Genomic DNA, 25643 nt, shown 5'->3' on the forward strand with positions numbered 1-25643 from the left:
CCATGCCACCACCTCGCCAGTGCTACTTTCAGCAAAGTTCAGCTGGCATGCTAGCCCAGGGTGTAATATCGCCGATGAAAGAGAACACCTACCCGTAAAGTCTGACTCTTTTAAAGTGAGGAGGGAGTGGTATAGGCAGCCTCATTATTTGATCAGATTTTTTTTTTTAAAAAGCAAGAGCAATGTTGTGTAGAAAGGTATTGACACTATACAGAAAAATGTGTCTTTATTAGCATTGTTATAGGCAATGCATACAGAAGAACTGATCCTTAAGTGTACAACCCCAGCCACGTTTAAAGCAAGAGAGTCAGCAGATTAAATTGATCTTGTACATATCTGCAGTAACAGGATTGCCCTGGAACATCCACCAGAAGAGACTGAAATTAACTTTACTACAAAAAAAAAAAAAAAAAAAAAAGTAAATAACACCCATTTTATATTTTAAAAAGGGCCAGCGCTTAAGCTGGCAGAGCATCAAAAATATCAAATAGGGAATTGCCCAATTGTAAATACGAGTTCCTATAATGTTTGAATATTGCATTGTTCATACCCTGCAGATGCCAGGCATGCTGTGTTTAAAGCTCAGTAAAAAAACCCTTAGATTTGAAGGGGGGGGGGGGGGAGGAGGGAGACCACAGTGGCAGGGGAATTAAATTTTTACATTTTGGTCAGTCAGTCATTACTTAAAAAGGTATCATCAGTAGAATTACTAGCTTCATCACAGGAGTGGAGTAGTACCAGCAGTGAAAGCTTCCCTTTGTTAGACTTAAATCTGAGTGAATGAATTAGCTACACACCAGTCTGGAATATTTCTAACTGACATTAAATTCATGCCAATTCAGAAAAGCACTCTTAGCTTGTTTCTAAGTAGGTAAATATTTAACCAGTTAGCAAAATTAAACACCAGAATTGGAGAGGTTATTCCTTCGTGCATAGTTAAATGCTGCAAGATGGATTCACATTTAATAAAGCAGAATTTAACAAGCATTTTGCAAGAAAGACTGTGCTCCCTTCTAATAAGGAATCTCAGTTTAGGGGAAATTAATTTATCCCACTTCTTGCAACTGCTCTTTATCAACCCCTGGATTCATTTAAGTGCAAGTTATTAGATTGTTTGATATCCAGCATGGCTTCTCTTTCTGCCAATCAAATAAGCAATCAAGACAATCAGGACAAGTCCAGCAAGGGCTGCGCCAACAATTATAGGGATCACCATGTTATTTTCATCCAGTTGACATTCTTCCACTGTAGAGAGGAAAAAAATTCACATTAGGCACTGGCCCATTGACAGGAAAGGTACCAAACGCAGTTGATTTCATGTTGGAAGATTCTACTCCTAGCATCCAGATGAATGCTAAACTTGAGCCAGTTAACTTTTAACTTGTGGCCTGGCCACAACAATGGAAGGAGCTCCCTTACCATAGCTATTGTAAGTCAGCTTGCTTTTCAAGATCATTCAGTAAAGAATGAATGATTGAACAGCTTGTTGTTTATCAAAAGGGTACACATACAACATGTGATTTACTGCACACAGTGTAATAGTGGATTTATATATACACAAGTTTCCCACACATTAATAGAGCCAATACTACAGGAGCCCACAAGCAGCTTCTCTTCTTAGCTACCCAAACTCCTCACCTACACCTTCCCTTGTGACTACAGCCATGGAGATCACTTAACCAGTTGGGAACGCAGCTTTTCAGATCTTTGCTCCTTTGGTACGATTGCCCAAGAGAACACTGGTGTGAAAGTGGAACTATAGATCCTCTAAAACTTTTCTGCACACTACAATTGTGTGCTTCTGTCTTTATATGCGCTATTTCAAGAAAACTTTGCATTTATTTACTTGTAATGCACTAGCCTTAATTCAGACACTCCGCTAGCTGTACTTGGTGGTCTGAAGTCACAGTTGTAATGAGGCATGCTGTGAATGTGAGCTTTAGACCAAGCTGAATTTATTGAACTGGCCACTAACTCTAAAGACTAGATTCTGAAGAAAAAAAATTCAGATATGCTTAAAAATCAGTAAAACATACAAGTTCATTAAAACCTTTAATGACACTTTAAACTGTAGATATATGCAGTTTTTTACCTGCTCCAAATTTGTTTTCATCGACCTTGAAAACCTGGACCTGAACATCGAATAAGTTGACAAAGACATGGTCTGTGACCCAAAGTTTCTCCTCTGCATTACACTTATAGGAGTTCCCCAGTTTAGCTCTCAGCTCACTCATGCTGTTGTTAACAGCTTCAATCTTTGTTTCTGTGCAACAAAATGCAGCATAAGTAACAAAATACGTTTGAGAAACAGAAGTTGCAAAGGCTTAAGAAAATTCAAGTAGTTAAAACACACACATTCGCTCCCCCACCCCTGGACTTCACCCACAGTATTAGTGTGCACATATCTAGGCTCCCTTAGTATTTATAGGGCTAGTCTATGACTTTTTTATTTAACAAAAATCCTTACCTTTAGCTTCAGAAGGCAAAGTTGTGGTCACATTGACACCTTGCAGGAAAAACTTATCAGTACTTGTATTCTTAAAAACAAAAACAACCACAAAAAAGAGTTGGCATTCATACATAACGTTTTATACAGTTGAAGTACAACGTAGTTCTACAATTGAAGAGTTTAATGCATCCTCACTAGAACTGCTGAGGTCACTAAAAAAAAAAAAAAAAAAAAAAAAAAAACACCACAACAAAAACCCAAGACATTCTAGAATATGATACCAACTACAGTTTTAGAAAAAACACACAATGGAGAGGGATCCAACTCAGGGAAGAATATGCCAGGTAAAGTGGTCACTGGTAGTCAGGCTAAAAATGCCTTGAGACTTTTTAAAGAGCTACCAAGTTAGCATTTGAAAATGGTAAACAAGACAAATACTCTCAACACCACAATCCCCTGCTGACCCAGGATGGTGGGCAGGGCCGGCTCCAGGCACCAGCCCACCAAGCTTGTGCTTGGGGCGGCACCTGGAGGGGGGCGGCACGGCGCTCCAGCCGCCGGGGAGAGCGGGGCCACGGCCGGGCTCGCCGCCCTCTCCCCTGCGCTCTGGCCGCCCTCCCCCCTGGCGCCCTCCCCCCGGGGCTCGCCGCCCTCTCACCGCCCTGCCCCCTGCGCTCTGGCCTCCCCCCCAGCGCCCTCCCCCTGGCTGCCGGGGGGAGAGCCGAGCCCCGGCCGGGGCTCGCCGCCCTCCCCCCCCGGCGCCCTCCCCCTGGCCGCCGGGGGGAGAGCCGAGCCCCGGCCGGGGCTCGCCGCCCTCCCCCTGGCCGCCGGGAGGAGAGCCGAGCCCCGGCCGGGGCTCGCCGCCCTCCCCCCCGGCGCCCTCCCCCTGGCCGCCGGGGGGAGAGCGGAGCCCTCGCCAGGGCTCGCCGCCCTCCTCCCCGGCGCCCTCCCCCCGGCCGCCGGGGGGAGAGCGGAGCCCCCACCGGGGCTCGCCGCCCTCCCCCTGGGGCTCCGGCCGCCCTCCCCCCCCCCCTCCCGCAGGGGGGGGGGCGGCCAGAGGCTTTTTTGCCTGGGGTGGCAAAAAAGCTAGAGCCGGCCCTGATGGTGGGATCTGTAGAATACAGTCAAGGACACAGCACAAGTGCTCACTGGAAGGCCTGAGAGCGCCAGGGTCTACACTGATGGCTTTAACTCAAGCCAACGTCAATATTGTCAGCCTTTAAAGGCTGACAATTAGAAATTTCAGGTTGATCATAAAAATAACAGGAGTACTTGTGGCACCTTAGAGAATTTGTTAGTCTCTAAGGTGCCACAAGTACTCCTGTTATTTTTGCGGATACAGACTAACACGGCTGCTACTCTGAAGGTTGATCATAATTGCTCAAGTCAGTAAGCAAATATACTATATCCTGAACACCCCCCGGGAAATAAAAGAGCTATCAACCCTTCTGTCACACGTGCTGCTGATGCAACAAAGGAAGCATAGGACCTAACAAGTCACTGCAGAAGACAGTGAAGCAGCAGGTACACCAGTCATGCTTTATAAACAGTATTACTAAGAGGACTTTAATCCAATTCCTTCTGTGAGCTTGTCATATAATTAGATGAAACACCTGTTTACAGAAGTCTGTTCCCCTAAAGGTTTTTTCAAGTAACAGAGCTACCAACAGTCTCATTCATGGACAATTGCACAACGTATTCGTAACAAAGTGCTCCTTCATTCCCCACCATTTCTTCTACTTAAAAATCCTCTCCCTCCTCATTTGTTATACATTCTGTAGGGGATGTAACCAACTTTTTTGGAATAAAACTGACTGTCACAAAATAAATAAATCTATCTTGAGTCCAGAACAATTTAGTCACATCTAAAAAGCATGCCAGAGCTGTGCAAGATACTACATTGAAGCACCCTTACCAGTAGAAAATGGAATACAAGTCTGGTTTTCCCAAAAGTCAGGCTCAGAAAGGCAGAGGAATGGTCACAGCTCCCAGAGAAAGATGTATTCACTGGAACAAAATTCAGCACATCCAATCCAGTCTATGGATGAAAGAAGGGCTAGTTATTACATCTTACAGCAAGATGTTAATGCTACCTCAGTTTTCAGCTCATTGCTACCTGGCTTCCGCTCAGATGCATGAAAAATTGCATGTGGACACCCCCATGCACACATGCATGTAAAAGTGCTGGTTATGTGGGCACAGGTTCCTTGTGCTTACACCACCATTCAAGCCTTGCTGTGCTCTCCTTAAGGTCCAGACCCTTGGCTACAGTCAAACTGTATTGTCCAGCTAAAACATCTTGTGGATAAGGAAGCTAGTACTGCATTGAAGAGCCTGATGGAAACATCAGCCACCGCCACCAATGCACGAAGGCTTATTAAGTTAGATTAAAGCAACCATATGAACACTCTTCTGCTTCCACATGAGGGAAAACTGAGAAAGGCCATAAGGGATTATCTTGCCGATTACTGACTCATGTAAAGGCAAGACAGTTTGAAAGGCTTTATTTACACAACGCTAACATCTCAGCATTTCAGACAATCCTGTTTGCAGAGTGCTAGGGGCTAAAGGTTTTAAGCCTGTTGGATTGAATCAGAAATGTGCACATACAAGCTTTCTGATGATTACGTTCTTTTCTTTTCTTTTAATTTGGCAAGATTAAACACCTGTCTGACTGATGTAGGACAAAAGGCCCAACCTAGGGGTAAGGAGGAATCGCCAAACTGTCTCAGCAAGACTCAGAACTCCTGAGAACCAGGTTTGGGAGTAGACTGCCAGTAGAATTTTACAGCTTGGCTGGCCCTACAAGAGATCTTTTCTAAACGCCTACTATTCTTTAGGGTAGTGATTCTCAAACAGGGGTACGCATACCCCTGGGGGTACATCAGCTCATCTAGATATTTGCCTAGTCTTACAACAGGCTACATAAAAAGCACTAGTGAAGTCAATACAAACTAAAAATGACTTTTATGCGGAAATATAAGTAAATCATTTATATTCCAATTGATTCATAATTATATGGTAAAAATGTGAACATCAGCAATGTTAGTAACAGTGTGGCTGTGACACTTTTGTATTTTTAGGTCTGATTTTGTAAGCAAGTAGTTGTGAAGTGAGGTGTAACTTGGGGGTACGCAAGACAAAGACTCCTGAAAGGGGTCCAGTAGTCTGGAATGGTTGAGAGCCACTGCATTAGGGGACAAGTGAACCATCTGGGGGAAGGGATAGCTCAGTGGTTTGAACATTGGCCTGCTAAACCCAGGGTTGTGAGTTCAATCCTTGAGGGGGTCACTTAGGGATCTGGGGCCAAAAAAAAAAAAAAAAAATCAGTACTTAGTCCTGCAAGTGAAGGCAGGGGGCTGGACTCTATGACCTTTTGGGGTCCCTTCCAGTTCTATGAGATAAAAATATATGGAGATATACCTATATTTATTTCAGCAGGGCTAGAAGTTCATGTTGCAGGAAATGGCTTACTAGATTCCATACAGGAGACCCGTAAACTTACAGCTAGGGCTGTGAAATGCATTTTCCATCAATACAATCATTAGGGATCAAGCAAGTCACCAGCAACGTTAACATCCACAAACCAGTTCACATGCCTTACCTTCTGGACCTCACAATATCCAAAGTTTGATGTCAATCATCTCCTTTGACTTGCATCCAAATCATGGACCAGCAAAAGGGAGCTTGCAACCAAAGTCCCCTAAGGATGGGAGCTCTTGGTCTGTCCAATAAGCCTTACTGTGGTTTGCCAGGAAAGAGCCCAATCTATCAGAGTGGGATTCCCAAATATTCCCCTCCAGCAGACTTGTTCATGAACTAAGTAGGTGTGTAGGAAGGTACAGGCTTGATACCAAAGCTGGTGAGCTGAGCTTTGCAGCAAAAGTATAGAGCCAAGAAACAAGAGTAGGCAGGAGGCAGACTGAAAAAGTGCCAATAGACTCTACTGCAAAAAACATATAGTTACAGGGAAGACTAGTAAGTTTGTCTATGAACCAGTTCTGCCCCCTCAAAATTCACGTGTGTTGGCCTTTGACATTGGCTGAAACTGTGTGAGACTGAAACTCAAATTGCAATATCATAATATCAAAGAAGGACTGTCAACTGTCTGCACAGAATTTGAAAGTTTGTTCATATTCAGATACCCCATTTTCAAACAGACGGATTTGTGTGTCTAAATGACGCAAACACATTTAAGTAGCATCTTCATTTTCCAGATTCTCCTTTTGATGTTTTCAACTGTTTCTATGGCTTAAACAAATATGTTTCAGTTGGATTTCAACATTCAAGTTGTATAGTCCTGCTACGTAATAGACACACATTTAAGGGTCTTATCCAGGACAGCTCCCAGTACATCAGGAACACACTATTTATAGCAAGTTTACACTAATTCTGTATTGTCTGAATATCCACTGTATCAAGTTAAAAATGTTAAACAATTCAACTGGAGAATCATAATGGAGTACGGTTAACTCAGTCCAGTCTACGAAGCATAGGGAAGCAATATTTTCACTAGCTCTGTGTAAGTGTTTAGTGTACAAATCAAACCAGATATACCTTTCCATCTTTTCTTAGATACGTCACATTAAGCTGCAGCCCCATATGAGCAAGTACACAGGTTCCATTTGTACCAGTCACATTGTATTTCCCAGTCATTGGATTTTGTGGAGGGGAGGTTGGTGCCTGGCTTGTTGTAGGTGTCTGGCTAGTAGTTGTAGGGGCTACAGGAGTAGTGGGTATCTTATCTGCAGCACACACACTTTCTGGAACGAAAGGAGTACAAGGTGATAAACATCAAGTACAACTGCACAAAATTACCAGGAAGTCATTCACACAACAGAAAGATTTTAAGACTAATGTATCTTTGAGGGAGAGGAGAGAATGAACATCCCCTTATTTTAAGGAGTTTTAGTCTTAATACCTTCTATTAAGAACAACTGAAAGAAATTCAAGAGTCTAATTTACTTTTTACCAGTTAGATTCAATACAGAACTGGTCAGCTTCACTTTCTCCTACTTTTGTACAAGGAACAAGGCATTATGGGTTTTGAGAAACCCATTCTATTTCAGTTATCAAGATGACACATGCCTACCCTTATTAGTTTTAGCAGAACAGCAGTTTATGGTGAAACAGAAGCTATCCATCCATTAGTTTGACATTAACTTATTTTCACCAAATCAAGAACATTTACACTTATCCCTGATTTATCATGATGCAGCTAGCTCCCCCTGCTGGCATATACATAGCTAGGCTCATGTTGCAACCCTAGTCTGCTGGCTGCCAGCACACCGGAAAGCAGAAGCTTGTCCTTGTTATCCTTGATAGCCATTTTCTAATATAGTACCATTCTGGGACCTGCACCCCTGAGCCTCTCCCCACATCCCAACCCCCTGCCCCAGCCCTGATCCCCCTCCCGCTCTCCAAACCCCTTGATCCCAGTATGGAGCACCCTCCTGCACCCCAAACCTCTCATCCCCAACCCCACCCCAGAACCCGCACCCCAGCCCCAATTTTGGGAGCATTCATGGCCCACCATACAGTTTCTATTCCCCAATGTGGCCCTCAGGCCAAAAAGTTTGCCCACGCCTGATCTAGCTTCTTATGGAGCTTGTTCACAGGCTGCTCTGCATTGTTCCTTCTAATGATTGTCCAAAATACACCTGTCCCCTCTAGCAGAGGCACAACCTGTGAGGTTCATTCCCTCGGTCAATTCCTACATCAGACCTGCTTGCACTAGTAGCCAACCCCCCACTTCTCTGAAAGGAACAATTTCTGTTTTATGCACCTTCAGCTGGCCGGCCTAGCTTCTGTTCTTGTCCAGTTCAAAGCCAGGATCCGGGTGGTAAATGGGAAGGAAAAGTGGTCATAGGGGAGCAGTGACCCAACCCATCCTTATTGTTTGCCAAGAGATGCCAGGGGTCTAACACTAGTTAGTGACTTGTTTGAACAACTCTTCCAAGGCTCCTGCATTCTGCTCCTTTTCTAAACCAGGCCCACAGGTCAGGGAAAGGAAATCCCTGCGGTATACGCCCCTAAGCTTTGAGCCATGATTATGTCCCATTCCAAGAATGCTACCCTTTAAAGCGTCACATTTACTGTTTTTATGTGGCTAAAAGAGACCACGCAGCAAACACTGTAGTGCAGATCTGGCTTCTGTGTCTGAGGAACCACTCGTTGAGTTTAGTCTCCAGGCTGTGCATGTAGTTTTTGGTTACTTAACTCCTTAGCAGTGGTTTTAAATAAATATGATCCAAAATTCCTGCCTCTATAAGTTTTATTGTGGGCTGCAGGTCAAGAAGCATTGTACTTAAACTTCAAGCTAATTAAACCCTCAAAGCATACACTAACACAGAGCCCTGTATGTTCTTTGGCATTTCCTGCCCATTTCAGGGTAAGGTATGCCAGGGAGCTTACATCTCAGTGGGAGACCGGACCAGCCTTTCCGGTCCACGGTGGACTTGGTGTAGATGCTGCATGGAAGCCCTGTTTGGCTCTGCTCTCTGAGCCAAGGCCCTGGCCTATGAGATCATTCCCCCTGTCTGAGCCCAAGGACAAGCCAGAGGGCTATTCAGTAGGTTTATGGAGTGCCACATAGAAGATCTTCCTACAATTACTGCAGCTACACGGCCCCATATATTGAGGCCTTTAGTATGTTTGGGGAAATTGATTAGCCTGTGTATTGCAGAAGAAATTCCCACATGCAAATGGGATCCTAAGTCCCAAATACAGTGCAGATGTGTTATTTTCATTGATTTATAAAAGATGGTTCCCCATAATAACTAGCCACCTTTTTAAAGCAAGGATGCCAAGCTGTCTGGTGACCAGACGCCAATATTGAATACGAGCTTGTATCCTTCAGTATCATCTTAGACCAAGGCAAAAACTGAACAGGTAAACTTCCTGCACATCTTCAGGAAAGTAGGCAATTTGCTACCAGCAGGTAAGAGTCAGGTCTCCCTTTCTGCAGCAGTAGCACCCACTTCCCCATGTGAAAGAAGAGCCAGGAATATATAATTAAGTAAATCCCAGTTAAAATCTCCGGTCTAACTTGTGACTACAATATCATAATTGCACTCTGATGAGAATGAATACAGGTGTAGCTGAACCAGTGAAGAACACAGTCTACACTTGTATTTACACAAGGACAAGCCTCATTCAGCACCCTTTCAGAAATTCCCATTGAACAAAGAGGGCTTTGGAGAGACAGACACTGCAGACTAGTTTCCTGCACTAGAAAGATCTGTTGTATGGGAAAGCACAGCCATCCCCCCTTCCCCCCAAATCCCTTTCCCAGTTTTCCATGGAGTAAGCTGGACCCAGCTGAGGAGGTCCTGGTAGGGAGCATTCATGCTGAAAGCACCAGCATCAACTTTTTTTTTTTTTTTAATTTAATTGATTTGATGTTCATGGAATGTACTAGACAGCTAGAGTGAAATCCAGACTCTACTGAAGAGAGAGAGAGTTTTTTGCTATCAACATCAGTGGGAGTAGGATTTCACCCTCTCTTGATGGCTGGTCCTGTTTATCAGGTGCAGAACAGGCAGCAGCAGCTGCCACGGCCTCCTATATCGCACCACTAATATGCTTCAGGGACCCTTTTGTAACACTTACAACGTCCAGGCAGATTGGCAGCCTTGGTACAAGCCAAGGATTGTACCAAGGCTGCCAATGTGTGCTTGTCATGATGCGGGTACCTATCCAGGAGAAATTGAACTGAAGCCACATGAGTTCACTGTACAGCTGTCAGATGGTGGCTTTCATGTCCAGCCTATGCTGGCAGTGAACAGAAGTCATCTCGAGGTGAAAGGATATTTCTATTTCTGATTACTTAGTCACACAGGCCTCCACAAACCTAGTGGAAACAACAAGGTAGGTTTGCTTGTCTCAGTATATTTTCTCAATAAACCAGAGATACTTACCATTTCCACTTAAGGTATGATTCACAAGATATGCTTGAAGCGTAACATTGCTAAGAGTTACGGTCACATTTGACATATTCATCCGGTTGGTACTGAAACATCTATATCTTGTGTCCAAGTCTGCTTGAATATTAGTTTTTTGTGAAACCTCGTTTTTTCCTGTAACAAAAATTATTTTTTTTACAGTTGTGCAAAGATTAGGATGTCGCCAGACAGCACTGCACAGAAAAATATAGAGTGCTATTCCACATGTATAACAATTCAGGTGCATACAACAGAAAGTCAATAAAATGTTTACTTCACCTCCAGTTGAGTTGGGGAACACAGTTGTATCGGACAAATTGTAAAGGAACGTGAGCTCATCAACGCTGTACAGCTTTGAGGTCTTTGTGAAATTCATTTGTAACAAATGTCCTGCTCCAAATCCAATCGCCAGTACAGGAGCCGATGCATTCTCTTTACCACAACTGCTTTTGTTTGCCAGTACTTCAGCATTTTGTGCAAGTGTGAAATATGCTGACAGCTAAAGTGTGTAAAATCAAGAGAGTTTTAAATGGGATTAGTAAATGCCTTCCCTACTGTTACTTTTCAGATATCCTATGCAATTACTCCAGCACTCTCAGCCAGAGTCCATTACCACAGGGTGAACATTCTTAGCATTCAAGTACTTAATCCTCAAAACATACTTTAGTGTTTGATATTTACAGTTTTTTAAATAGCATTTTGCTCCATGAACAATTAAGGAAACACCCCCCACCCACCAATTTCCTCCACACTAGCACCACGAGTCGGATTGTACCCGGCTTCCTGAACTAAAGAAGCTGAGGTCCAGGAACTCAGATAGAAAGTGGAAGTTTGGAGAATTTAAGCTTTGTTCTCTGGTGTTCTAATACATCTGGGTAACAAGGACTAAATTAACAGTACAGCTTGTACAACTCTTGCTTGTCTATGATTCTTAAGCTTTTACTTACTTTCTGAAAAGGAGCAATAGGAGGAGATATGACAAGGTTTTACATTGGCACTGAAGGCCAAAGTGAACACTGGAAAGTTAACAAGCTGTACAAATGTTCCTCAACTTTTTTTGATACCAGGGACCGGCTTGCTGCTGCCTTAAACTGTGTCAGGGAGATCTCAGGGCTTGGTGCCAATCCATGGACCAGTCACTGAGAAACACTGTGTGTAGTTGATCTTTTATAAGGGCCAGCCGGTTTGAGTTAAGAAAGCAGCTTCCTTTGAATGTTAGTGTATGCCAAACTTAATTTTTAGATAGTTCAGAATGTTAGGGCCCTCCACAGCTCATTCCTCATACATGCCATATAAGGGAATCTTGCTAGGCCAGAGCTGGACATTCTAAAATGTTGTCTACTAATGAGGCATGAAGCTCAAGGGATTACAGATTGATAGGGAAGCTAGCTGCTCAAAAGGGCACTTTATACAGGATGTATAAGCAGACATTTGGCTCCATCTCGTCTGTGCTAACCATTTCCTTAGAATATAATGAAATTTGTAAAAGACTGAAGAGTATTCACACAACAGGAAGTCATCTCCAGTTTTACTTTCATTCTCTCTTCTGTTTCTTTCTATCATATCCCACAATCCAGTAATTTCTGCCCATTGAGCAATTTCATCTTCCTGTTCAGTGTATTCTGTTCTCTCTCCCCTTACTAGCTTTCTCTATACATACACTTCGATTTATCTACTCTCACCTTTTAACTCCTTTCCAGACTGACTAAGTGGCAACCAACAGGTTTTTTGTTTTTTAAAGTTAGGTGCCCTGGCCAAGTGCTATCTACGGTGAAGGCAGCCCAAACAGACATCCTACCAATCAGCATACGGATTTCCTTTTAGTTTTCAGTGCTGAAGTATACAGCACTTCCCAGTTCTCTTCACCCATGGCAGGTGCAATTTATTCAACTGAATGATTGAGATTTTTAGCATGATTCCTAGCCTTAGGATATGCAGTGAATTTAGGGTGATATCCTGGAGGGCAGACAGACGGGCAGACAAGATCTTACCCATTATACACTCCTACAACTTGCAATAGTACCCAGGGTTACAACTTTAACTGCAGTGGTTTTAAAAGAATTTAAATCCAAGTCCGTTTTAAACACAAGTGAGATCAGTGGACTTGAAACTTGAAGAGCTGCTTGCCTACAAGCTATATTTTTTTCAGCCAGAAGGGCAGCAGGTGCAATGAATCGGTCCTTAATTGATTTCCAGTAGACACTTCCCTAAAGATGATAATCACTGACACTTGGTGCAATATGATTTAAATTAGTGGTGCTACTAATTATTTATAGTTATGGAGATTTTATTAGACTGTTTTCTCTATAAAAATTAAATAATTCAAGATCTGAACTTCTGTATTTCATGATCTGCATTTTATCTGGCATGATCATTGCAGCACTTTAGGAATAATGAACTTGCTAGTGTAAAATCTGTATCAAGTCAAGTGAAGCATAAGTAACTAAGTAGTTAATTTGCAAACAAGTTAACTATCTTTCAATGCTAGAATGAAAGCAACATTTCAAATAAAATCCCCTGGAATATATGAAGAACGTGGACAGACTTTGAACCAACTAACTCCTCACTGAGATTGCTGAAGACTTTTTTGTATGTCATGCAAAAGGTTTTAAATTTCAAAAGCTACTTACTCTCAGCTTTAGTGATAGTGTATTTATGAGACATATGAACTAAGCTAAGGTAATAGTATGCTCAAAGGGGAGTGTTCCAAGTTTCAGAATAAGGGACGCAAAAATAATCTTACAGAAACTGTTTGCAGCTGCTTCTGAAGAGCGCTTCATTTCAACTGAAATAAGCAGATTCAATTGGCAGTGCTGTACTGAAACTGGCATAATGCAGATGATGCAGTGTTTTAGATGTTGCTTTATATACGGAAAAGACTGGCTTGGGCAATTGTTCCCTTCCTCTGTAAAATGCTTTGAGAGCTCCTTAGATATAAGGGCTAAAGTAAGTATCATCTCCATTTTACAGATGAGGACACCAAGGCACAGAGGCAAAAATTATTTGAAGGTCACAGCCCAGGTCAGTAGCAGAGCAGAGCCAATAGAACCCAGGTCTGAACTCCCCACCCAGTGCCCTGTCCACTGGACCTAGAGTTGTCACCTCTGAGATACAAAGAAGAGACACCTGGGATGATCCTGAGCCCATAAGACTAGACAGCTTGCCGTGTGTAGTACGCGCCTTTACAGATTTCCAGGGACGGCTACCAAAAAAAGGGACATGCTGGGAAAACCTGGCCAGGTGGCAAGGCTAGCTGTATCATGCTGTCTCCAAAGGAATACTAAAAGCAGTGGACAATTAAAATACTCAAATGAGTATTTAATGAGCACATATCATTTGTTGACCTAATAACTGAGCTACAAACTGGATAGGCAAACCTAGCAGCTTCAGCAATTGTCCCAATACACTGGAGCTCTCATAAAAAAAACAAAACCAAGCAGACTCAAGTGGAGTCTAGCTATACAACTGGCAGACAGACATCTAGAGAATTCTCCTGAAGCGGTCCATAGGGTCTAAATTTTTTCTTGGCATAAAAGCAGATTAAGTGCATACACAAAGCAGGAGAAACACAGTATGAAAGGCACACTGGCCACTGAACTGAAGGTCACAATTTAAGAAAGAAGCCAACAGCAATATCTGCAGGATTTGAGAGATTGTCTATACTGAGGTAAGGCAAACTAAGCGTTGCTGCTCTTGGTGTAGTGCAGTAGTCCCCCAACTTTTCACACTGCAACCCCCCAGGAGCCAGGCTGGGAGCAGAGCTGGGCAGTGCCAGTGGGGTCTGGCCTGGGCCCTGCTGCGTTTCCCCCCCTCCCCGGAACATTCCTCCATGCCCCCTAGAGGGGCATGCCCCACAGTTTGGGGACCACTGGTCTAGTGTATTATGTAATCTGAAGTATTAAATGCACCCTTCAGCAGCAGCAAAATGCAGCAGCTTCTAGTATTGATGTTAGGACCCCAAATTGACAAATTAAATCACTCAAGTTCATGCAGCAGCTGGCAGTCTTAGTACCATTAGTTTTTCCCAAAGTCTACTCAGGAAATAAGTGTCAGAGAGCCATTCTTCCAGAAGCAAGGAGGAATAAAAGATTTAAAGAGCACTGTTTGTGCAAGCAGTTTTTCTGGCTTAATGTTTGCTTTAACTTCTAACAGAACCCACCTGCACCAACATCAGTCTGCCTGTTTAAAATGCAAATTAGAAGTAAACATTGAGCTACAGCTCCTACCTGTTGACCACTCTTGCTGCCATATTCCACTGAGAAGGACACTGACAGATTAGCTATTATGCAGGCTTTACCACTCTGATCTGTCACTTCAAATGCTGACGAGGACATCTGTGAAAACACTGTTAAGAGTGGCAAGTAGTTAGTTTCAAACAAAGTGTTACTTGAAGAACCATAGGCTGTAGTGTAGATATAGCCTAGGTCAACAAAACTCATGTCGCTCAAGGTTGTGAATGTTCCACTCCCAAGCGCTTAGGTCGGTTAACTGTGTCGCTCGTTTGCACATCGCTACATTGGTGGGAGAGCTTCTCCTGCAGACACAGTTCCAGCGGCTTGTGGAGGTGGCATTTTTAGGCCGACGGGAGAGCTCTCCCATCAGCATAGAGCACCTTCACCACACTCTCCAATGGCACAGCTGTATCGGCTGCATGATTGCAGCACTGTATGTATAGACATATTCATACAGTGCTCACTTTAGACCCCAAGAGAAGGACTGGTGCATACAACTCTCCAACTGGTGCAAGAAAAGCTTTGGATAAAAGTCTTGAAGTGACAAGTTACAGTCCTGAGAGTCTGTGATGAAAACAGTTTCATCTTTATCTGCAGAGAGATCTGTGGGTGTGTCCTGAAGACACTAGTTAGTACTTCTGTACTCTCGGGTGGGGGGTGGGGGGGGGGAGAATACTTTAAAATTAGGGCTGTCAATTAATGGCAGTTAACTCACGCGATTAACTCAAAACAATTAATCACGATAGATTACAGTTTTAATCGCACTGTTAAACAATAGAATACCAATTGAAATTAATTGATTATACTATCTTGATTATCACTTCAAAAGTTTTTTTTCTCTTACTTAATTGGCCTCTCAGAGTTGGTAAGACAACTCCCACCTGTTCATGCTCTCTGTATGGGTGTGTATATATATCTCCTCAATATATGTTTCACTCTATATGCATCCGAAGAAGTGGGTTGTAGCCCACGAAAGCTTATGCTCTAATAAATTTGTTAGTCTCTAAGGTGCCACAAGTACTCCTGTTCTTTTTGAGAGGGAAAGTAACTCCAGCATCAGGAGACTGACAGAAGACAGTGGAGTTGTTATTGATGAAGTGAGGAGGCCAGGTAGTTTAGGAGGAAAAAGTACAGTTCAGCTTCTGTTGTGTTTAATTTAGGGCATTAACAGAACATGCAGAAGGATATGCAAGCATAGACATGGGGAAGAAGTCAAAAGTAGGTTGAGGGTAGACAGTGTAGGCTCAAGACCATAGGAACTGATTAGGTCATTGAAGGGGCACGGTGATGTATAAGATGATCAGTGACGGGGAAACAAGAGAAGGGAGAGCAGAGAACATACCAAAAGGACCAGTCAGAAAGGAGGGGAGTTAGGAAAGAACAGTCAAGGAAACCAAAAGAAGGCAGCCTCAAGTCCCTTGAGTCTGCAAGGGAGAAGCCGTTTGTGGAGACAGTTTCAGTACAGATCGTAACGGATTACAGAATGTGGCAGTCTCAGCCCATCTACAAGATGTAAGAGAATTTATAACCTGTCACAATGCTAAAGACGGGACCGTACATCCACACCCACACCAATGTATTACAATGAGTCAGTGCTAGGAAGAAGTTCTACTCTAGAACTGAGCCTTACTTAATGCATCTCATTAAGGAATACTATACAATTACAGCACTGCTTGTGCTTACTGTAGTAAAGGCTAATTCAGCAGACCTTTATTTTTTCCTGTTTACTTTAAGCAATTGGTGATGTAACCTTCTGACTTTTAGTTTAATAGTTGACAACTCCAAAGAAGACTGTTGCAATTTGTTACCAATAGAGCACTGGTTCCATAAAGTTGGTGGTTACTTTCAGGGTATACAATTAAATAGCTCTAGAGACTAGTGTTTACAAGTAACCTTATCATGATCACAGAAAGCGAAGAGAGGCCAGTGATCTCCATGGGAAATATTTTTCATTGCACTGCTACTACTGTACAGAGCAAGGTGATACAGCTTTGTAAAATGGATTCAAAGAAATTGTAATTTTAAAGACTGATTTACACCACAGCTCGATAAATACAATACTCAAGAAATTGTGACTTAATGCAGGTAAACATGCAAGTGATAAATAGGACTGATTTTCTGAAGGCCCAGTTGTGAATCTTTACCTGTTGCCTACCTGAATAAACCAATGCAACTTATATTTCTACCTGAAGTCTGTGTTTCCATGTGTATGTTGAATCTCTTACTAAAGGAGCCTTTATTTCCAGAACTGCCTTTGTTTTGCTATGACCCCAAGTTAACATGCTGGTGGAGTATTGTTACAAGTTACCATTTCAGTTCCCTGTTAAATACAAAATAATCATGCAGAGACACAGGCCACCAGGCAATTCACTAAGAGAAACAATATTAGTTGTTTAACTTTTCACTAAGTAACTTCTATTTGAGCAGCAAGTGAAATGTCAGGATTTCCCTTTTCTTCACCCTCAGAGAAAGTTTCAAATATTACAACCTTTTATAGATGTAATTAAGTAACATAAGATTTACCCTTCCAGATTGGGTGCACTAAATACAATATCCAGCCTCTGACAGAGAACAGGTTTAAGTGGGGGGAGGGGAAAAAAAAAAAAAGGTTTAGCGCTTACTGAAACTGAAATGTTTGTTGAAACATGTTTTCAGTTGTTACAGTGTATGCCAGAGGTAGTCAATTATTTTTTGTCACGGTCCAGACTCCAGATGGTCAAGGTCCGGACTCTGGAGAAAATAATAATAAAAGAATAATGATAATAAGTAAATAAAAAGATTTCAGGGTCAGTTCAAAAGTATCTTGAGGTCTGGATTTGATCCACAGTCCACCTACTGACTACCCTAGTGTATCTGTTCCCAAAGAAAACTGCCCAAATTGCTGCCTGCAGGAGTTAATGATTTACTCTGCTGCTGCAGTTTCATTATTAGGGTTGTTCCATGATTCTAGAGTTCTGCCTGGTACACAGAGATCTCAAGGCAGCAGATTAGTTTTTAAAAGAACTAGAGTTTATGTAACAGTTTTGTTTAGCTTGGATTCACATTGTCCGTGCAGCTGGGGTTTCCCCCTAGTAGTTTTATGCTTTTTTGGGGAGGGGGGGGGAAGGAAGGGGGTTAGCCACGAGAATCCACCTCAACTGAAATCTCACATTGTAATCTGTTTCACTACAGTATGAAAGTCCCATTACAGGTGTCGCTTAAGGGCTCTATGCTATGGAAAATGTCACTATTTCCAGGTAGCGTAGCTAACCATTGCCAGAACACTATGGCCTTGCAGTGGTTCAGCATGCCATAACCATAAGCCCAGTGTGTGTGCCAACGAAGGCACTGCACACATAATACTTGCCACAACACAACCTGTGCAAGTTGGTGCCTGTCCCATAACTTCTGTACAGCTCTCTGGAGCTGCTGGATAATTGACGGTATGTTATTTGGACCGGTTAACATTTGCTTTCCACCATGCAAGAGCTGTGCATGCAGATACTATGGCTTGAGTGTAGCAGGAAGTTGCCTGCACCTTCTGCCAGACAGACTCTGGGCCAGGGGCATATTCCCAAGTGGTGTGGTGCTTATTGGTAGAACAGTGCTCCAAGGAGGTAAGGAATTTGGTTTGATTTTTGTCTAAACAAGTCAGGTGTTTGTCTGTCTTCTTGTACTTCCGGTTGCGGGTTAGAACCTGCAACCCACAGTCACTTCAATGGCTGACTAGGACCTGCAGCCTAGGGCCCCGTTTTACAGCTGAATTAACAGCTTCTTTAACATTCCCTCCTATATCCAGACAGCGGAGTGGTCCATACCAGACTTGAGAGAAGAGCTCCCCCTGCCCCGGTAATATCTTGTACTGGATGTGCCCCTGGGATGCTGTTTGTTAGAGGATTGAGGAGACAGAACAGCAGTATTTGAATCATGGGATATCAAATAAACAGCAAGATTTATTTTAAGCAGGTGTTTAATGTGCATGTTAACTGTCCTGTTTCTCAGGAGATGAGAACAGCACAGTACCTGGTTAGGTTTGATGTTTTATGACATGTAAGTTAGAATCAATACAAGTATCAAAGGGGTAGCCGTGTTAGTCTGGATCTGTAAAAGCAGCGAAGAGTCCTGTGGCACCGTATAGACTAACAGACGTATTGGAGCATGAGATTTCGTGGGTGAATACCCACTTCTTCGGATGCATGTAGTGGAAATTTCCAGAGTCAGGTATAAATATGCAAGCAAGAGTGAGTCAGGCTAGACATAACGAGGTTAGTTCAATCAGGGAGGATGAGGCCCTCTTCTAGCAGAAGAGGTGTGAACACCAAGGGAGGAGAAACTGCTTTTGTAGTTGGCTAGCCATTCACAGTCTTTGTTTAATCCTGAGCTGATGGTGTCAAATTTGCAGATGAACTGAAGCTCAGCAGTTTCTCTTTGAAGTCTGGTCCTGAAGTTTTTTGTTGCCGGATAGCTACCTTTAAATCTGCTATTGTGTGTCTAAGGAGGTTGAAGTGTTCTCCTACAGGTTTTTGTATATTGCCATTCCTAATATCTGATTTGTGTCCATTTATCCTTTTACGTAGGTGTTCACACCTCAACTGCTAGAAGAGGGCCTCATCCTCCCTGATTGAACTAACCTCGTTATCTCTAGCCTGACTCACTCTTGCTTCCATATTTATCATAGAACATCAGTGTTGGAAGGGACCTCAGGAGGTCATCTAGTCCAACTCCCTGCTCAAAGCAGGACCAATTCCCAACTAAATCATCCCAGCCAGGGCTTTGTCAAGCCGGGCCTTAAAAACCTCCATCGAAGGAGATTCCACCACCTCCCTAGGTAACGCATTCCAGTGCTTCACCACCCTCCTAGTGAAATAGTGTTTCCTAATATCCAACCTAGACCTCTCCCACTGCAATTTGAGACCATTGCTCCTTGTTCTGTCATCTGCCACCACTGAGAACAGCCGAGCTCCATCCTCTTTGGAACGCCCCCTTCAGGTAGTTGAAAGCAGCTATCAAATCCCCCCTCATTCTTCTCTTCTGGAGACTAAACAATCCCAGTTCCCTCAGCCTCTCCTCATAAGTCATGTGCTCCAGACCCCTAATCATTTTTGTTGCCCTCCGCTGGACTCTTTCCAATATTTCCACATCCTTCTTACAGTGTGGGGCCCAAAACTGGACACAGTACTCCAGATGAGGCCTCATCAATGTCGAATAAAGGGGAACGATCACGTTCCTCGATCTGCTGGGAATGCCCCTACTTATACAGCCCAAAATGCCGTTAGCCTTCTTGGCAACAAGAGCACACTGTTGACTCATATCCAGCTTCTCGTCCACTGTGACCCCTAGGTCCTTTTCTGCAGAACTGCTACCTAGCCATTTGGTCCCTAGTCTGTAGCAGTGCATGGGATTCTTCCGTCCTAAGTGCAGGACTCTGCACTTGTCCTTGTTGAACCTTATCAGGTTTCTTTTGGCCCAATCCTCTAATTTGTCTAGGTCCCTCTGTATGCGATCCCTACCCTCTAGTGTATCTACCATGCCTCCCAGTTTAGTGTCATCTGGGAACTTGCTGAGAGTGCAGTCCACACCATCCTCCAGATCATTAATAAAGATATTAAACAAAACCAGCCCCAGGACCGACCCTTGGGGCATTCTGCTTGAAACCGGCTGCCAACTAGACATGGAGCCATTGATCAGTACCCGCTGAGCCTGACGATCTAGCCAGCTTTCTATCCACCTTACAGTCCATTCCTCCAACCCATACTACTTTAACTTGCCGGCAAGAATACTGTGAGAGACCGTATCACAAGCTTTGCTAAAGTCAAGGAATAACACATCCACTGCTTTCCCCTCATCCACAGAGCCAGTTATCTCATCATAGAAGGCAATTAGGTTAGTCAGGCACGACTTCCCCTTGGTGAATCTATGCTGACTGTTCCTGATCACTTTCCTCTCCTCTAAGTGTTTCATAATTGATTCCTTGAGGACCTGCTCCATGATTTTTCCAGGGACTGAGGTGAGGCTGACTGGCCTGTAGTTCCCCGGATCCTCCTCCTTCCCTTTTTTAAAGATGGGCACTACATTAGCCTTTTTCCAGTCATCGGGGACCTCCCCCGATCGCCATGAGTTTTCAAAGATAATGGCCAATGGCTCTGCAATCTCATCCGCCAACTCCTTTAGCACCCTCAGATGCAGCGCATCCAGCCCCATGGACTTGTGCACGTCCAGTTTTTCTAAATAGTCCCGAACTATTTCTTTCTCCACAGAGGGCTCGTCACCTTCTCCCCATATTGTGCTGCCCAGTGCAGCAGTCTGGGAGCTGACCTTGTTCGTGAAGACAGAGGCAAAAAAATCATTGAGTACATTAGCTTTTTCCACATCCTCGGTCACTAGGTTGCCTCCCTCATTCAGTAAGGGGCCCACACTTTCCTTGACTTTCTTCTTGTTGCTAACATACCTGCAGAAACCCTTCTTGTTACTCTTAACATCTCTTGCTAGCTGCAACTCCAAGTGTTATTTGGCCTTCCTGATTTCACTCCTGCATGCCTGAGCAATATTTTTATACTCCTCCCTGGTCATTTGTCCAATCTTCCAATTTATACCTGCCTCTGGAAATTTCCACTACATGCATCCAAAGAAGTGGGTATTCTCCCACGAAAGCTCATGCTCCAGTAAGTCTGTTAGTCTATAAGGTGCCACAGGACTCTCTGCTGCTTTTACAGAAGCAATACAAACGTACATGAAGTTAGGAGTCTACCTCTCGCCACCTTTTTGGGGGTGGAGAGGAAGGACAGCAGGGAACGGCAACGGGCAGAGCCAAGAGTGGAACCACATCAACTGCCTTCGGACCCAATTAGAACAGGGAGTGGGAGGGAGGGACCAACTGCACCAGTGCAGCTGTAAAATCTGTTCCAGTCCACACTGGTGTTACAGTGAATGCAGTGGGCCAATGCAGGTGCAAACTTTGTTAAGACTTGCCCTGAAATGTAACAATGGTACACGGACCACATGTGTGTTGCGTTAGGACAACAGACACAGAAGTGTCTTGCAGTCATTGCAGTTGCCTGAAGCAGCAGTGGCAACAGCTTTTTTCTCTGCTGTAGATGAACCTAAAGAGTCAAAGTAAGTTTGTTTTTAAACAAAAAACATTCTGAAAGACTCCTTTTATTCCAAGAGGACAAAAGAATTCTCTGCAGCACCCAGCCTGGTCAGGCTTCCCTTCTGAGGAAGGATGAGTAACTGAAATCCCAAGTGGTGTACTGATGCTAATAGGTATTTGGTCTTTGAAACTCAATTCAAAGTATTACAGCATATATTAAATGTAAACAGAAGATTGAATGTAGTTCACCGGGTTGTTGTTTTTTATGCTATACTTTTCACGATAGTGTTAGATAAAGATACCAATAATTAGCAGTCTATAGTAGATTTCCACCATGAGTTAACTGATAGCCAATTAGCTCATGGTAGTTAACAGGTTTGTAAAGGCTAGTGTAAATACTCTCCAAAAGTGTTTTACCCTAAGGTAACCAAACTATTAGCCAAAAGGTAAAAGTTTGAGTATGAAGCAGAGAGGACTACATCATACTCCATATAGAGCTAAAGAAATGTATTTCGCCACAGGGGCAGGGCAGAAATCATGTGGAATAGCAACATGCAGTGCAAGTTTTACAAAGGATTCGGTTTTTAATTTTGACTCATGATTTTCAAGCATGTTAGTGTAATACATGTTTCACATCAGTTATGGGGGGAAATATTTATGTAGATTCTTAGCTCTCAAATCCACTATAAAGACAAGGTCAAAGTCTGCTGCAATGTTTACTCACTCAACTTTTCCAGCTTAAATAAAACAAGAAAAAGGCCATTTAGCAGCTGCAAGTGTGGTTTGACAAGTCACTGTGAAGTTGCATCAAGTTCCATTTGGTATCTGAAACTTAAAAAGTTTCGATTCAAGAGTTTTACAGCAGGATTCTCTTCCTCTAAAAGAGCAGAAAAATAATGAAAAAATGTTTGTCCGGTTGATAGCCCACAACCACATTTTTTCTTCGGGATGGGGTGGGGAATACCCTCAAACTCAGGGCTGACAGTGAACTAAACAGAGAAATCTCCTCTGAAAAACAGATAACAGAAGAGGTGCAGACCAAACCAGTTCAGTGAACCATCTTCACATTTTAATCTAAACAAAACGATCCAGTGCACCTTCAGCTTTCATGCAGAAATTGTACATGCCTTCCTTAAGTGCTCTTTTCAAGAAGGCTGTTTAGAAAGGGGCATCTGACCAAACTAGAAGTGAACTAAAACAACGAGGAGTCCTTGTGGCACTTTAGAGACTAACAAATTTATTTGGGCATAAGCTTTCATGGGCTAGAACCCACTTTATCAGAAATGAACGGAATTTTAATACCCTTAATTATTTTTCTTCCACTTGATGAAAATGCAGATTGCTGTGCCCAAGCCTGAATGCCAAGATGGTCTTTGTTTCTTATGCATTACCCATTGTGGAATGTTACATCACATTTGCAGCTGAATGTTCTAGGATCAAAGGGAAGGAGTGCTACTACACTTGTTACGTTTTCATTAAAAATGAGGCTGTCAGTACTACCTGGTACTATGTTATTCATTGCCAATGAAGGGTAGAAAAAGCTGAGCAAAGAAAAAAAACAAAACAAAAAACAAAACAAACAAACCAGTCATCCTCACCTTGTGATCCACATCACAATCAAGGCTATTTAAACTATAAACATGTCTCCAAGTTACTAAGCAAAAGCATAAAAAATGGTTCAAATATTACATTTGGCACACCAAAGTCTCACCACATGAATAAAGAGTAGTTTGAAACATGTACAATTCAGTATAAAGATGGTGCAATGAAGCATTCAGATAGGTTTTAAAATTGGTACTAAGCTTTGTGGTCTTATGGTTGGCGGTGGACTCGTTTACATGCTAAAGCAGAATTGGTCACGACACCTCTCACTGAAGCCATTACTCATTTTAAAACGATTATGTGTGACCTGGAAGGAAAGAATACAGCTGACAGCAGTTAAGATGAAAATAGCTACTGGAAAAGTGTGCATCTTTAGTACCAGAAACAGCCATAATCCCATCAAAATTTGGGCATCTAGTTTAGCTGAAAAAATGCTAGTTGCCTCTCTAGCAAGGTAACTTTTCTGCAGCTTTATGTTTTTTGTCTTTTCAGGGTACATTTATGCAGCATTTTGCAGCAAGCCTTCCAGCCCAGTGTGACGCTGTATGGAATATGGGTGACCACTTATAATATTATCAGTATTACAAAATTGCAAAGACAAGATATGCCATGTAAGGCATCAGTGGAAAAGTTATGATTGGCTAAATATGATAATCAGGTTTATGTATGTATTGCGAGTTATGATTATGTGTGGTATATTTGTATATCAAACTTGTGCTGTGTTTCTGGGTGACACTCCCAGACAGTAAGGAGTCCGGTGGCACCTTAAAGAGTAACACATTTATTTGGGCATAAGCTTTCATGGGTAAAAACCCCTCACTTACCAGACAGTGTTACATCAGCTCTATCTAGCCTGCTTAATGGCCCACGAAGGACAATCAGCTGTACAATAAGCCCACTGAGAAAAGGCAGGGGTTACACCAATGAGTCAGCGGGACAACATATAGGGACACGTCTGTGGACATGGGACTCCAAATGCTTTTCCATGCCCATGTGCTGTGAGCTTGTGTTTGGGACAAACAATGGATAAGCCACATGGCAAGGATATACAAAAAGGCAGCTGCATCTTCTCCATTTTGTCTTCTATCCTGCTTCTCACCCCTGGAGTAACTTCTCTACAAACTGAAGCTTTGAACAAAGGACTAACAGACCCATCCATGTGGATGTGTTCCAGAGGGACTCTACAAGCCAGCAAACTCACCAATGCTGCTAAGAAGTCTGTCATATGTACGTATTGGTTGCTTTGACCATTTAACAGCTCTCTTCTCTTTCTTTTATAAGAAAACCTTTAGTTTTAGATACCGAAGGATTGGCTGGCAGCAGGATATTTTGGGTAAGATCCAAACTAGTATTGATCTGGTAACGTGGATGGCCCTTTGGGGATCAGAAGAACATTTTGTATAGTAAGTAGAGTTTTAAATAACTCCCCACCTTACTGGACATCTATTATGATGTTGTGAAGGCCAAGACTATAACTGGGTTCAAAAAAGAACTAGATAAATTAATGGAGTATAGATCCATCAATGGCCATTAGCCAGGATAGGCAAGGATGGTGTCCCTAGCCTCTGTTTGCCAGAAGCTGGGAATGGGCAACAGATCACTTGCTGACTGCCTGTTCTGTTCATTCCCTCTGGGGAACCTGGCATTGCCCACTGTTGGAAGACAGGTTACTGGGCTACACCGACCTTTGGTCTGACCCTGTATGGCCACTCTTACGGTCTTACTTGCCGATTGGGAGCCAGAGAACTGGAATGCAATAAAGGGGGCTGTGCGATTTATTTTTCTTTGTTTCTTGATAAATAGTGTGGGGGAATCAGGAGCACAGTTTGTGGCTGGTTGGTGACTAACTACATTGTTAACCACCAGTTTTGGCAGAATCTGCTCTCCTTTTAGCAGCCTGCCCTGACCGTGGCATTTTCATTGTGGGCTACCCAAGGCACCTCAGGTCAGACCTGGGTCGAGAGATCAGACTAGCACTCTAAAACCAGCCATGTAGACAGTACTTTCAAGTTACAGCTCGGGCTGTTAAGTCCAACCCCATGCTTAAACTTCAGATCCAGAGATTTAATTTAGAGCGCTAGAGCAAACCCCAGTAAGTCTGTTGGCCCGGGCTGGATGGCTTGCTCCAACATGCCATGTAGACGTATCCTCTGCGGTTTAGTTTCAGCTCCTAGTATTGGCATCTCAATCAAAACAGTTTTTACCAAGTTAGCTCACCAGCAGACCATGTAGTGCTACTTGTAACCAATACCACGCATCCCATGAAAATTTAGTAAGGCCATTTGGTCAGGGGCCAAACCCTTAACGCCACAACTCAGCTGCCTTTGAACAGACACCTAGGAAGCTCA

The 25643-nt window shown here is 43.1% G+C and overlaps 1 protein-coding gene across 1 annotated transcript in view; it reads right to left on the reverse strand.

Annotated features, from left to right (window-relative positions):
• Nucleotides 1-210: 210 nt before the first annotated feature.
• LAMP1 (lysosomal associated membrane protein 1) overlaps nucleotides 211-25643 on the reverse strand; it is a 31018-nt gene continuing 5585 nt past the window's right edge. The window contains exons 2-9 of the mRNA XM_065406622.1: nucleotides 14619-14737; nucleotides 10672-10891; nucleotides 10369-10527; nucleotides 7007-7212; nucleotides 4365-4487; nucleotides 2468-2537; nucleotides 2093-2263; nucleotides 211-1245 (exon numbers count right to left, since the gene is read on the reverse strand). Of these exons, the coding sequence (XP_065262694.1) occupies nucleotides 1106-1245; nucleotides 2093-2263; nucleotides 2468-2537; nucleotides 4365-4487; nucleotides 7007-7212; nucleotides 10369-10527; nucleotides 10672-10891; nucleotides 14619-14737 (1208 nt within the window). The 3' untranslated portion in view covers nucleotides 211-1105. The remainder of the gene's footprint in view (nucleotides 1246-2092; nucleotides 2264-2467; nucleotides 2538-4364; nucleotides 4488-7006; nucleotides 7213-10368; nucleotides 10528-10671; nucleotides 10892-14618; nucleotides 14738-25643) is intronic.

Source organism: Emys orbicularis, chromosome 1 (genome assembly GCF_028017835.1).
Source record: "Emys orbicularis isolate rEmyOrb1 chromosome 1, rEmyOrb1.hap1, whole genome shotgun sequence".
NCBI classification, from domain to species: Eukaryota; Metazoa; Chordata; order Testudines; family Emydidae; genus Emys; species Emys orbicularis.